We start from the raw sequence: 14,985 nt of genomic DNA, 5'->3' as shown, positions 1-14,985 counted from the left end.
TTAATAAATCTTCTAAAAATATCGCTCATAAATCCACTTTTTATGTCGTCTAAACTTATATATATTTTTCGTTTATTTCCAATTATTTCAATTTCTCTGGTTTTACTTTCTGTTAAGATAATTTGTGTATGAAAACGGTTCACAACTGTGTATAATATAACAAAGTGGTCATTACTTTCTTCTTGTTGAGAATGTATAGTTGCACATGTACTCATATTGTCTACTTCGTTTTCTCTTGTGCCAATGATTTCTGGATTTTCAGATTCTATTGTTAAAATTTCTCCGGTATCGGCGTTTAATCGACTAAGAAAATCAGCTAATGTATTTTCTTTTACTTTAATATAGCCAATGTTAATATCATTTTCACCTAGTTTAAGCAGCCAGCGTTGCAACCTGGGGTTTATATCTTTCCCTTTATATATTGTTTGCAACCATTTAAGTGGCTGATGATCAGTCATAAGGTCAAAATTTCTGCCATATACATATGGTCTGAAATAATTAATGCCCCATACGATAGCCAAGAGCTCTTTTTCTGTGGTGGAATATTTTTTTCATGTTCATTTAGTGTTCTACTAGCATAGCATATTGGATGATTTTCCTGCGTTAAAACTGCGCCAATTGCAACTTCACTTGCATCTGTACACAATTTAAATTTTTTCTTAAAATCGGGGTAACGAAGAATTGGTGTGTCAATTAGAAGTCGTTTTAACTTATAGAAAGCATCTATATATTGTGGGTCCTTTTTTCTTAACTTAACATCCTTTTTTAAATACTTTGTCGTTCCATGTGCAATTTTCGCATAGTCTTTTATGAATTTTCTGTAGTATCCGGTGACACCAAGAAAGGACTTAATTTGTTTAGAGGTTTCGGGTAACTTTATATTTTGGATTACTGCTATTTTGTTTGGGTTGGGCTTGATCCCATCAGTGGTTAGAATATTCTGTGGATTTAGCAAAGAAATTACATTTGTCGATTTGAATTTTTAAATTATGTTTTCGTAGCGCATTGAAAATTTTCTGGATATTTTGTTCATGTTCTTGTATTGTGCTACTAAATATTAGGATGTCGTCTAAATAAACAACACACGTTTTATTTATGTAGTCTCTTAATACAGAATTAATGAGCCTCTGAAATGTGGAAGAGGCGTTTTTGAGTCTAAAAGGCATTCGGACAAATTCATAGTGTCCTAGGGGTGTGGAAAAAGCTGTTTTTTCTGTCTTCTTCTTTAATGAGAATTTGGTGGAAACCCTTTGCAAGATCAATTGTTGTAAAGTATTGTGCACGGCCCAATTTTTCCAACATATTGTTACGAATTTACTCCTTGCTAGTTTTACTTTACTGGGTTCGTATCTCTGGATTGACAAATAAAACCAATAACTGTTTAATTTAATTCAACAACTCTTTATTTTACAACTCGTCTACACTATAGCAGTTTACTCTTAGCACTGGTTGATTACGTTGACGCTGCCACGGCTTATATAGCCACGCACTTCTCGCTGATGCCGACGTGTCCTTCTAGAATATTGCGTCTGAAATTACCAGAACATAATGCTATACGGCGCCAGACGCAACTATTGTTCAGACAAGCAGACAGCCGCGGCGCCAGATGTCTACAACAAGACAAATGCTATTCCATATACCTACAGCTATTGTTCATAATAAGGGATGCATATAGCAATACAAATACAACTTAATACTACTTTTGTAACACTGCCCTCCACTAAAGCCTAATCGTCCCGATTAGGCACAAATCCTCTTGAACCAAATGGGGCGAGCCTCTCCAAATGTACTACTTTCATTTTACATCGTGCTTTTCCATTTCTTTGTATGCGGTATACCACGTCATTAAGTCGTTTCATCACCATATAGGGTCCTTCCCAGGCTGTCTGCAATTTCGGGGACAAGCCTTTCTTTCGAAGTGGATTGTACAACAGGACCAGATCACCTTTTCAAAACCCTTTGAATTTGCCGCTTGATCGAACCGGTCCTTCATCTTATTGCTCATCAGATGCGTATGCTGTCTTACCATTAGATGCAATTCATTCATTTCTTCCTTTAAGGCAGAACAATAATCTCCATCATTTCTTACAGTTGTAGGATTCGTTCTAATCTTAAGATCAGCAGGGAGTCGCAGATCAGATCCGAAAATAATCTTTGCTGGCGTGTAACCAGTTGTCTCGTGCTTCGCTGAACGATACACCAGCAGGAACATCTGGATGCGCTTGTCCCAATTCCGTTGATCTTTATCAACGATTTTCCGCAGATGTTCTTCGAGCGTTCGGTTGAATCTCTCTACCATCCCATCTGATTGTGGGTGTAACGCTGTTGTCCGTGTCTTGTGGATGCCCAATAATGTACAGACTTCTTGGAAAATGAAAGATTCGAAATTCCTGCCTTGGTCTGAGTGTAATTCGACGGGCACTCCGAACCTTGTTATCCAATTTTCTACAAACGCTTCGGCTACTGTCTTCGCTTCTTGGTTTGGTAAGGCATATACTTCTGGCCATTTACTGAAATAGTCCATGACAACCAGTAGATATTTGTTTCCGGCCGTACTGGTTGGGAACGGACCTGCAACATCCATTGCGACTCGTTCAAATGGTGATCCCACGTTGTACTGTTGCAGCCTACCGCGACTTTTGACTTTAGGACCTTTAGCTGCCATGCACTCTACGCAATTACTTATCCATTCTGCTATGGAATCTCGACAACCGATCCAGTAGAACCGTTGTTTAATCTTCTCTATAGTTTTTGTAATCCCAAGGTGCCCTCCACTAGGTCCATTGTGATATTCTTTCAATACATTCGGGATCATGGACTTCGGTACTATGATCAGCAGACGAGACTGTTTGCCATCTTCGCTTTCCCAGGTACGATGAAGGTATCCATTAATGAGGTTTATGCTGTTCCATTGGGCCCAATATGCTTTTGCAGTTGGACTCTCGCTACTTATTTGTTTCTTTGGTGGTCGTACCCCATTTTCTTTGGCCATTACCAGATTTGCAAGATCAGGGTCCTCCAGCTGATTGATTCTGATGCGGTGAGGAGTCCAATCATCTTCAGGTTCTATATTCAGTAATCGCACGTCGATTATACCTTCTTTTCCTTCTGATTTGGAGCAATGTTTACATTCCAGTGGACAAGGGCGACGTGATAATGCATCCGCATTTTTGTGGTGAAACCCCTTTCGATGTTCTGTTGGTTGTTTCCGTTTTGATGGGTTTACCTTTATATTGCAATTTCGGGCAAAGTGGCCCGTTTTCCCGCAGTTGAAACATCTGCCTGTTGTATTTACTCGCTGTGCAGCAATTGTCTTCAGAGTCTTCAATATTTCTTCCATTAGCGCCGGTTGTTCCACTTCAACCCTTTGTACTTTGTGTGCTGGTTTACTTAGTAGCGAAGCTGTTTCCTGTGTGAGGGCGTGCGAAACCATTTCAGCAATGCATATGTGGCGCGTTTGGTGTCCACATCACGAATTCCATTTATGAAACTTTGAATTTTCACCCTCTCAATGTAATCCACAGGTGCATCTGCATTTGCCAAATGAGCCAGTCGTTCTATTTCAGTTGCGAACTCTTGCAATGACTCGTTCATTTTCTGACCCCTATTTTGCAGTTCGATCTGGTATGTTTGTTTCCGGTGCTCACTACCATATCGTCTTTCTATCGCACTCATCAATGCCTCATAGTTGTCCCGTTCCCAGTCTGGAATAGTCTGAAGGATTTCTGCCGCAGGCCCTTTCAATGATACAAACAAGGACGCTACTTTGTCCGCTGCATTCCAGTTATTGGCCGTTGCTGTCTTTTCAAACTGAAGTTTGAAAATTTGAAATGGGATACTTCCATCGAATGTGGGTGCCTTCAATCTTGGATTATTTGTTGATGGTGCAGGGCCATGCAGTTGCAGTTCTCGCATCCGATTACTCAATTGAAGAACTTCTGATTTCAAATTTTCTTCGTCATTTTTTAACGTGCTTAATTCGTCTTCCAATTTTGAAAATTTCTGTTGCACTTGTGTATTATTTTCTGTAATCTGTTGTACCAAACGCTTTTCTAGCTGCGTATTTTTTTCAGTCATTTGTATTGTAAGGCAAGACTTTAACTGTGATGTATTTTCAGCTATTATTTGCTTCATAGCCACTAACAGCATGTTCGTGTCTACACTTGATGATGTTCGTTGTTCTTCTACTTTTTCTTCTACCTTTGTAGAAGTTTCTGGCCCATCAAATTCGAACACGTCCACATTAATTCCATCCGCTTTCATTGCTTCACGTAATCGTGCCTGCAGATCCGCCTTTTGCCCGCTTATCGGCAAATTACGCTCCACCAGTTCCTTTTTTAATTTCTGAATTCTCAATTTTCCGAATTTAACCATCTTGAATTTGGATTATTTGACAATCCCACTTCTGACACCAATTGTTACGAATTTACTCCTTGCTAGTTTTACTTTACTGGGTTCGTATCTCTGGATTGACAAATAAAACCAATAACTGTTTAATTTAATTCAACAACTCTTTATTTTACAACTCGTCTACACTATAGCAGTTTACTCTTAGCACTGGTTGATTACGTTGGCGCTGCCACGGCTTATATAGCCACGCACTTCTCGCTGATGCCGACGTGTCCTTCTAGAATATTGCGTCTTGAAATTACCAGAACATTATGCTATAACTATTGTTCAGACAAGCAGACAGCCGCGGCGCCAGATGTCTACAACAAGACAAATGCTATTCCATATACCTACAGCTATTGTTCATAATAAGGGATGCATATAGCAATACAAATACAACTTAACCCTTCGTTGCATGATTTAATTTCCAAAAAATTGTTTTGAATCATATTTTTAATGTGGGCTATTGTAAGATGACAAATTTTAAGTTTTAAGATTGCCGTGTTTCTAGCAACAGAGTTACGTAACATTGCATATATGCAATATCATGCAGCAAATCTAATAAATTTACAAGGAAGTTACTAAAGGGATATTTTATTGAAAAAAAAGTGGACAGATTCGTTACTTTTACAATAAATTTCAGTTTATTCTATATGAAATTTTTTTAAACAATTTCTTGATTTTCCGAAACATAAATTAATTTCACGTGTTTGCACCTAACATACGACGTATATCCGTCACAACTTGATAATTTGCAAGTGACTCGAGTGTTCACCCATGTTGGCCAGTGGATCCATGTGGTTTAACCGCACTTCATTTTCAGTGAAGGGACCACTTCTCTGGTGCATTCTTTAGAAATAAAGTATAAGGATTATACTTATATGTCCCTATAAAGAATCTAGGAAATCAACACCCCCCATGAATTTGTTATACTTTGAACGATTGGGCAAGCGACCATTATTTTCCGTCCAAATTTCGCATCAAAGCGTTCAACTGCTAGTTCTAAAGTTTTGCCACAGTAGATTGGAGTCAAATTTACGATATGTAAGTTATCCACGTTTGCATATTCAAGAGATTTTTCGAATGCTTTTTTCATCATAATATCTGGTCTAGAAGCTTTAAATTGAGAATTTCGATCCGACGAACTGTTCCCAGTGAGTAAATTCCACGTTTACATAGGTGCCAAAAGATGTATAGTAATTATTATATAAAAAAAAATAGTTATTTTATGGGGGAATATCCCTTAGTAGTCCTATAACTGTGTAGGGACTTGATCCCAAATCAATTTCCTCAAGAAGTCTATTGATGCTGCTGTTCTCTAGGCCAGTATATATTTCGAAGTTGTAATTGTATCCAGATATACCAGCCAAAACATACAACTTTTATTTTTTTCATTTATTCACAGACATAGTGTCCTGTATTCAGTTCTTGCCTACTTTTGGCGTCCAATATCTTCGAATATTAGGGATTTGAACAATAGACATCACAATATATCCGTAAAAACTTTTTCAGATCTTGTTTGTCAATATCATTCATGTCTCTGGCTTTTTTTGACGAGTGCATAAATTTCCATGAGATCTAATCATCCTGCGTCTATTATAACATTAACTTCTTTAAAATTATGTATTGATTGGCTTGCTTCTTGCTGTTTACATATATTCGTATTGATGTATGTATATCTAATTCAAAATTTGCTTCATCAAGATCATCTACGAATAAATACTCATCTTTGCTTCCATCCTGCTATCATTATAAGTAAGCGCCCTACAAGTAAAATTTTAGGCTTAAACGCATGGTATTGCACATGTGCAATGATATATTATAACTCTTGCAAAAATAGTTCGTGTGAAGACCGAATTTGTTATTTGGGTAAGAAACTCTCCAACTATTAGGAAATACTTATATTTTATTATACATTCTCAATAATTCACAAAAATAATAAAAAATTAGCACTGCATTTTTAATATATCAGAAAGAAGTTTACTCTTTACTACGTGTATTCACAAAAACTCAAGAATTTTTGCGAAACTCTACAAAGGAGAATAGTAATAAGATATAAATTTCATTTGGCGAAAAAATAACTGTAAATAAAGAAACGATGTAGCTGCCAGATCAACGAGAAGTTAACATTGCATATATGCAATGCTATGCAACGAAGGGTTAATACTACTTTTGTAACAATATATTCTATGTTTGGTATCGGGAATTTGTCACTGACAGTTATTTCATTTAGGGCTTTGTAATCAATTACAATCCTCCATTTTTTCTTTCCAGAATTGTCCATTTTTTCGGAACAATCCATAAAGGAGAATTGTATGGAGATGTATTTTCTCTAATGATACCCTGGCTCAGCATATCTCTCATTTCTAATTCTTATGTTATTTATTGTTATTGTGATTATCGGTAAACTATATTGTCGGCCTGATATTGAAAATTTACCTCTTCACCATCATTAGTTTCAATGTGGTCTACTTCCATTTGTGTTACTTTATTATTTTGGCTTTGCCTAGTTCGTTGCGAATTTGGAAATTGTTGACGAAATAACCCTGAATTATTATTTGGACTATTATTATTTTGACGTAACTGTCCGGAGTTATTATATAGATTATTACTACATATATTGAGGTAACTGTCCAGAGTTATTATATGGGTTATTACTGTTTTGACGTAACTGTCCGAAATTATGGTTGTTATTATCCGTAAATGTTTGTAAGTTATTGTTTTGAGGAACTCTATGTTGTGGTAAGTATTGTGGCTGTTGTCTATTGTTTGGTATAAATCTGTTCTGTATACTCGGTCTACCGTCGTATCTTTTTACCATGCGTGTTTCTTCTAACAAATAATATGCACTTCTAAGAGACGTTATGTTTCTACTATACCATTTAAAAATGTTTTTAGAATTAGCGACTCATTTATTGAAGGCTTAAATTCTGTTTTTTTATTTTTTCTTGTTCGTATTTAGTATTTAATTTGTCTAAAATATTTCTAAGATTATAAAAAATAATTGCTTACATTATAATTTCTCCAGTTGACTGCTTGGTGATACAGGTTGTGATACGTTTCTTTGATGCCGAAGTTTTTTATGAGTTCTTCCTTGATCTCTGGCCATGTGGCTTCCTGTCCTAATGTCCTTATTGCTGCTAGGGCTGGTCCCTGGATTTTATTTTTTACATACCTCTAAAATATAAATCGTTGCATTGCTATGTTGTTGTTGAAAAGGGGGAGAATTAGTTCTACCTCCCTTATAAAGGATGATAAGTCGTAGTCTTTGCCCGTATACTCTTTTATTCTCGACGCTTCTTTCATTAACTCCGAACCCGTTAAGTGAGTGGGTTGGTTTGATTCGGTTGCCATGGTTCTTCTTTTTTTCACTTGGTTCACTTAAAACTGATTAATCACCGACGTAATTTTTATTATTAATCTTTAGATTAATACTGTTCAAATTATTATTATTATTAATCTTTAGATTAATACCATGGTAATCTTATGATTACTTGCGAGGATTTCCGACTGCGCCACTTTCGTAAATAATTCCGAACGGTTTAAATTTTTGTTTAAAAATTTTTTATTGTTGAACTTTTCATTTCAGTTGGTTCTTAAGGACTAGCTACATTTTTTAAAAACTACTTATATTTATATGGTTCTTAAATTTTCAAACGCAGACTCAGCAGAACGTCAGTTGAACTCATTCATATGTTTGTGAAATCAATTAAGTCAACGAAATCCATCGTTGCACCAAAATTATTAATATAAACAAAAACGGAAGTATCGAATTACTATTGCAGTGGTCAATAAATTTTGGCTGCTGTATACAAAACAAAATTAACAACATTACAATGTTGCTGTGCAAGCAAACAATTGAATTTGTAAGTTCGGAAATCAATAAATTTGATCGGTCTGCAGTTTTATTGTTTAGAGACTCATTGGAATGGGAAGTGGACGTAACTCGCGCTTTGTGAGACGGTGCTGAGTCTTGTTGAAACGTCCATGGTTTGCGACCGAGATGTTTGTTTGCCCACGGTTTCAAAGCAGCCTCCAGAACACTTTTCCGATAATATATCGCATTTACTTTGACGCCAGGCTCGATGAAAACAATTTAAGAGCCGCCCATCTGCGGTGACAGCGGCACAAACCACACGGTGTGAGATCATGGGCCTTTTGGAACTTGTAAGGCTTGACCTTGAGCTCATTTTTCAATATACGTCAGATGCTGCGGTCGGATATTTTCAGTTCTTTAGCCATTTGATTGTCACTTTGTCGTGGATTTCGCTCAAGTCGCTTCTTCACTTTCCGAACCACCTCACGTGACGTTGCAGTCTTTTGATGACTACATCCATGGCGTTTTGCGATTCTACCAGTCTCATTGTAACGAGTGATGGTCGCACCATAACGAACAAAAGCTTTATTCACATTAAGGTGTTTGAGCTCACGAACAATTGCTGGCTGTGATTTTCCAGACACTATTACGTTTGAATTTCATCGCTGATCAATTTTTTGCGTTCACTTTTGGCAAAACGCTTTTGCACACTTGTGAACAATACTCCGAACTGTTATTCAGCTGATTCCAGTGCAACAGCTGCGCGAACAGTCTGAAGTTGGTTCGAGTGCCGGACCCTGTAAGATCACTATTCCACCGAGGAGGAGACTTTCCCTTTTCCAGTTAGCTGAGTGGCTTTATTAAATGTTGTGGTTAAGATATTTTCTTTCATCTCTAAAATCATTCACAATGAGATTATCTGTGTCTGTTGATATCTTCCTCCCAATCCGGAAACCTTTCAGAGCTTGGGAAAACAAAAGTCGGCTTATCGCCCTTGTTGCATATATTCACATATTGACATAAATGCATAAATTAACAATATTAAGAAACACTTCAAACAAGAACTCTTTCTTGAAGCGAATACAACTTAGTCATACATTTCCGCCGATCAAGCAAATATTTAAATTTGCATTGTGTAAGAATAAAGAGCTAAGCAAAGAAGCTTGAATTTAATTCCTGGGTGACAAATAAAACTAATAAGTGAGGAATACAAAATGGAAATTAGTAATCCTAAATAAAAGCGGTAACAACAGCAGCAGCAACAATAATGAAAACAACATCATCAATAGCGGCAACAAAAGCAGCAGCAGCAGCAGTACCAAACAACAAAACCAAATAAGATTAAGAAAGCAAATAAATATACATATTATATATCGAAACTTTTTAGAGTAAGTAATAAAATACATAGCAATGTGTAAAAATTATTGCACAATAGTGTAAAACAAAAATTCAATCGTGTGTATACAGAGAATTGCAAAATCAAACAAATAATAATCTGCCCTATCACGCAATCCATCGTAGCGAAGCTACGAATACGAATGTCCGCTACGAATATGCATAATTTGCTATCATTGAATTCATGTGAATTCGAAACTTTTGTTGCCAGACTTAATTTTGACATTTCGAAATCAGCTGTGTAGAAGAAAAAATTAAAATTTTGATTAATAAAAGTGAAATCGTTTATATTCAAATTGATTTTACGAACAAAAAATATGTATTCGCTAACGTTTTCATTTATGTTGCTTGAGGAAGAACGTGAGAGAAGTCGGCGTGATCTAAAAATTCACCGAAAATCACTGAGGGACAAGAGCAACCCTTTCGATGTGGACAAAACAATGTACAGTTCAAAAATCCACAAAAATTCATTGCTAAATTTTATTAAAATTATTTTTCTAAAACAGGTTTATAAAAAACTATCGCTTAAATAAGGCGGCCTTTACGTAGGTCCTCGATGTTCTAGAGAGGAAGGCAAGTTCTTCAAGATCGTCATCTATATCTTTACTTCATCGATTGTCTTCGGTTTTACGGTTTTTAGCTGGAGGAGGCTATCAGCATGGAGTGGGTAAAGAATTCGATATTCCAATGGCTCAGTCAACATTTTGTTGCATCTTAAAAGAAGTATTGGGATTGCTTCAGTCCCATTTGTGCCCTCAGTAACCTCGAGTTAAGTAACGTTGAAAAAAGTGAAGCGAAAAAGTTTTTTTTTCAGAAATACGGATTTCCAGGCGCGATTTTGTGTGTAGACGGGACACATATTAAAATCGTTGCTCCAACTAAAGATAAGTTTCTCTATTATAACCGCAAAGGATACTTTAGTATCAATGCCATGATTGTAAGTTTGGTGACAAATTTGCATTTCAAACATCTTAATCAATGTTTTGCAGATATGTGACAATAAAATGAAAATACGTTATGTGAATGCTCAGTTTCCTGGCAGCAATCATGACTCGCACATATGGAAATTTATTTCTCCGTTAGCACAAACCTGTCGTACAAAAATTCCGCTAAACTTAAAAATTTTCCGTTCCGAGTGAATTCAGTGAATGCAACTTTACGAATTTCGAACTTACTTTCGGAGCTGTTCGAATTGCATGATAGCAGTTTCGTAACTTTCCCGAAAAAACACTACGATGGATTGCGTGATAGGGCTGAATGTTTCACTAAAACAGTAACGATAAAGTTTTTAATGCGTCTCGACTAAAATTCTATTCAAACTGTTCGATAGGTGTCTTCACTACAAGAGTAGACAGCACCTCTCAAACCGTACAAGTTCAATTAAAATATATAGTAGGAACTTCTTACAAAAAACAAGTTGAATCAAAATAAATACGAACATATTTTTTATTTTCACTTCAAACAAACTTCTCTCAAAATGGAAGCATTCATCGTACCATTTTTCAACTAATTTTAAACTGTATTAATGGATTTGCAGAATTTGACGGACGAGATCCGAACCAATTAACGGATTTTATTAGGCACATATTAACTTTTGATCCAAATAATCAAAAAAATTTATTTAATTATCTGAAAGGAAGATGCGTAGGAAAAACTAGGGAAATAATTCACAGATATGGACAAGTTAGTGATTGGGAAACATTGAAACAAATTTGCAAACGCGTGGAAAAGAAAATTTCAGCGGAACTTATGGCTGAGTTGAAAATCATCAATCTCGACTCAACAATAGAAAATTATTATTTTAAAATAAAAAAATAGGAGTTAACTACATAATAGAAAATTAGCGCATGATGATTTAAATCTCAACGAATGAAGTTAATAGGATAGCGCTGAAATCATTTAAGGAACATCTCCCGGAACCCACTAAAACTATGATTATAGCATGAAACCCGAATAGTTTAGATACAAAATAAAAATGGAAGCTAGACTTCAAGTCTTCACAGCGCTAGGGCAACAAAGGAAAGATTCTAACGCAAATAGCTATCGTAGGACTAATTTTAGCGATAATGTTAACAATAGAACATTTTCCAGATATTATATAGATAATATTCCCACTTGTAACAGTAGTTATAATAGATATAATAATAATATGCTACACTACAGATATAAAGGTGTCTATGTCTGAAGAAATGAGAATAACAATAACTACAATTATATGCCACAAAACAGGTATAACGGTGGCTATGTCCCAAGGTATGTATAACAGTGGCAACAGATCAAACCAAACAACAAACACAAATTATAACCAACAGGGAAACTCACAAAAAAATTTTAATCAACAAAGTGACGGGAATCAAACGCGAAATTATAACCAATCAGGAAATTATAATCGGTCCGCAATATCAAATCTAAATAAACCAGAACCTATGGATATTGGCAATTTTCAGTGGGATTCACAAAACAATTATCCTATATAATAATATATACACAATTATAATAATATATAGGGTGGGCCATATAAAATTTTAAATTTCGAAGATAGGGCGTAAAAGATTGAGTGTAGCGTTTGCTGTATGGCACGTAGCGCCGTCCTGCTGGAAACAAGTGTTGTCCAAGTCTTCCTCTTCAATTTGCTTGAAGAAAAATTCGGTTAACATTGCGCGATATCGCTCACCATTGATGGTTGCGGTTCTTTCTTCATTTTCGAAGAAAAAATGGGCCGATGATTCCACCAGACCAAAATCCGCACCATACAGTGCTTCGTGCTGGGTGCATTGGCTTCTCGACGATTACGTGCGGGTCTTCTGTGCCCCAAATGCGACAATTCTGCTTGCTAACGTAACCATCGAGGTGGAAAAGAGCCTCGTCCGAAAAGATGATTTTTCAGTAAAATTTACCATCCTCGGTCAAACGATCTTCTGCCCAATCTGCGAACTGTAGAATTGTAAATAGCGACCCATTTCATAAATTTTAGACTTTTTACTGAATATCTGTCACTTTCCGAATGGTATTTGACGTTTCCTATGTCGAAATATAGATAATTCAAATTTAAAACGTTAGATTCCCCACCCTATATATGGGTGTTTCCATGGTTACGCACGCGACATTTGTACACGTTTAATTGCGTTTGAATGTTGTAAAAATAGATATATAATGGGAAAAAGTCATATATTTTAGGATCGCTGCATTGTATGTGATGAGTTCTTTCAAAAAAGTATTATTATTGGAAAATTGAGCAATGGGTACCCAAGTACCAGGCAATCAAAGTTGACTTACGCACGTGACAAAAATGGAAATCGCTTTCAGAGCCGTAAGAAAAAATGCGAAAGTAAGCGAATTGTAGGAGATTTTTATCCAGGAAAAATTATTTTTATAAAGCTTAATAATGGAGCTTCATAATTCATGCTTGCTTCTAAAACAACTGTGCATGGTTTGGCTGAGACAAAAAAAAAAATGTATTACTCACGTGACATTACGTACGTGACACTTTTTACCTTCACACATATTTTAGTAATTTTACATATATTTTCAAAAATTTTGACAAAAAACTTAAACTTTTATTCAAAAATGAAAAATAATAACTCAAAATAAGAATACTATATAATTAACTTAATTTAACTTAATTTTTTTCTTAAGTGAGTATCCTGTTCGAGCAACATTTATATATTCGTTATCTTGGTAGGAAAAGCAATGCATTTTTTGTATTTCTGGAATACCGCGGACAATTTCCCATTTTTCAATTAATGGTGGAGAAAAGTCTTCAATCTCTTTTGATGAGATATATAACAGACGAACTCCTTTCTTATTATTTGCCTTAACCGCTTGCCAAACTTTCCGCTTCACCACCGCGCCGATTCCATCGACTGCGCCTTTGCCATGCGAAGTCGCAAAGAAGTTCCACTCTAAATGCTTTAAGCCAAATTCGCTAACAAACGAAGGAATGCTGGTGAGAATATACTTATTTTTGAATTGACTGGTGCTGCCATCAGAGAATATAAAAACCGTAGAAATTTCTTCGAATTGACTTTGAATTTTGTGCACAATTTTTGTAAGGAAACAATAGACGTCAAATTTGTTGTGGGTAAGTTTGTCACTAATGACAGCGAAAGATTCAGTTTGATCTCGCATCCATGCAACGCAAATGAAAATAGTAACTTGTTGGTAGCTAAAGTGAGCTTCTTGGACCTCATTCTGATTGATCAATCGATAGTTTTCTGCAAAATCGATTTGCAAAATTAATTCATCATCACGTAAATTCTTCTTTTTGTCCTTAAAATATCTTTGCTGAGCGCGCTTTATAAAATAATGAAGTTTAAAAGCTGGCAGCTGAATTTCCAGTTCATGTAACAAATCCGATAATGGCGCTATGGTATAGCTTAATGTTAAGCGATCATCAACTTTCCTCCAATAGCTCCATTTAACATTTTCTTCCATTTTGGATAGAAAATATATAGGCACCAAATCATGTTTTAGATCCCGTATACATTTATCACAGTCACTAATCATGCACTTTTCGTTCAATACATTGCAGCATGTTAATTTCAAAAAAGATTCAAAATGAGATGGAAACTGAGGCATAACTTTATGACATCCCTCTAGCAAAAATGCGAAGTTCGCATGATATTTACATACACACATATTATGCGGAAGTTTCTCCATTAATTTAACGTTTTTGGGTCGATGGTGAAAAAATTGGGATTTACAAAGATATTCTGAAGTGACATCGCTTCTGTACAGTTGATAAGCTTCTGATACAGATACAATCATAAAGCGCTTTGCAACTACTAACTAAATACTAAGGTCACTAATCAATATACCCGAAATGAACATTTATTACATTGTTGATATAAATGGGTATTTGTAAATAGATATCTACGTTTAAGACTAGATTAGTATTAATAGATTATTATATTATAATAGATAATTATTATTAGACTATTTGTATACGCTGGCGATAATGAACATAAATATTTGAACTATTACAATTGTATCTTTACAAAAATATCTTCTTTACAATTGTAGCCGTTAAGAACTGTTCAGAAATCTGAACAAAGAGCATTAAATTTTTCGTACTTACCATTACGCACGTGACAAATTTCAAAAGTTAAGAAAAAAATTAATATTTGTAGAACGCTATTTGTATTAATAAATTTTTTTAGCAAATACTAAACTTGCTTTATAAACTAAATAAAAAAACATTTAAACTGATAATGCGCGAATAATGGCACCATGTGGTCCTATTGCATTACGCACGTGACATACGAATGTTGCCGAAATAGAACTGAAAAAAGTACCGTTATCGATGTGCAGTTTGATCTTTTCTGTCATTTTTATATTCATTTGTAGTTGTATCAATTACTTATATACCAAATTTCGATATTACA

General features: G+C 35.4%; 1 protein-coding gene across 2 annotated transcripts in view; it reads left to right on the top strand.

The window, feature by feature from the left end:
* Positions 1–14,985, top strand: part of LOC105225952 (kelch-like ECH-associated protein 1B) — an 87,017-nt gene that overhangs the window by 32,017 nt on the left and 40,015 nt on the right. The window contains exon 1 of one of the 2 annotated variants that reach the window (XM_049448011.1): positions 11,765–11,854. The exons of the other annotated variant lie outside the window; for it this stretch is intronic. Within the exon in view, the coding sequence (XP_049303968.1) occupies positions 11,779–11,854 (76 nt within the window). The 5' untranslated portion in view covers positions 11,765–11,778. Of the gene's footprint in view, positions 1–11,764; positions 11,855–14,985 lie in introns of those variants that run through there. 2 annotated transcript variants of the gene reach the window in all.

The sequence above is a fragment of the Bactrocera dorsalis genome, chromosome 2 (genome assembly GCF_023373825.1).
Source record: "Bactrocera dorsalis isolate Fly_Bdor chromosome 2, ASM2337382v1, whole genome shotgun sequence".
In the NCBI taxonomy this organism is placed as follows: domain Eukaryota; kingdom Metazoa; phylum Arthropoda; class Insecta; order Diptera; family Tephritidae; genus Bactrocera; species Bactrocera dorsalis.
The sequence above is the reverse complement of the archived record's forward strand: the minus strand, read 5'-3'. Positions and strand labels throughout refer to the sequence as shown.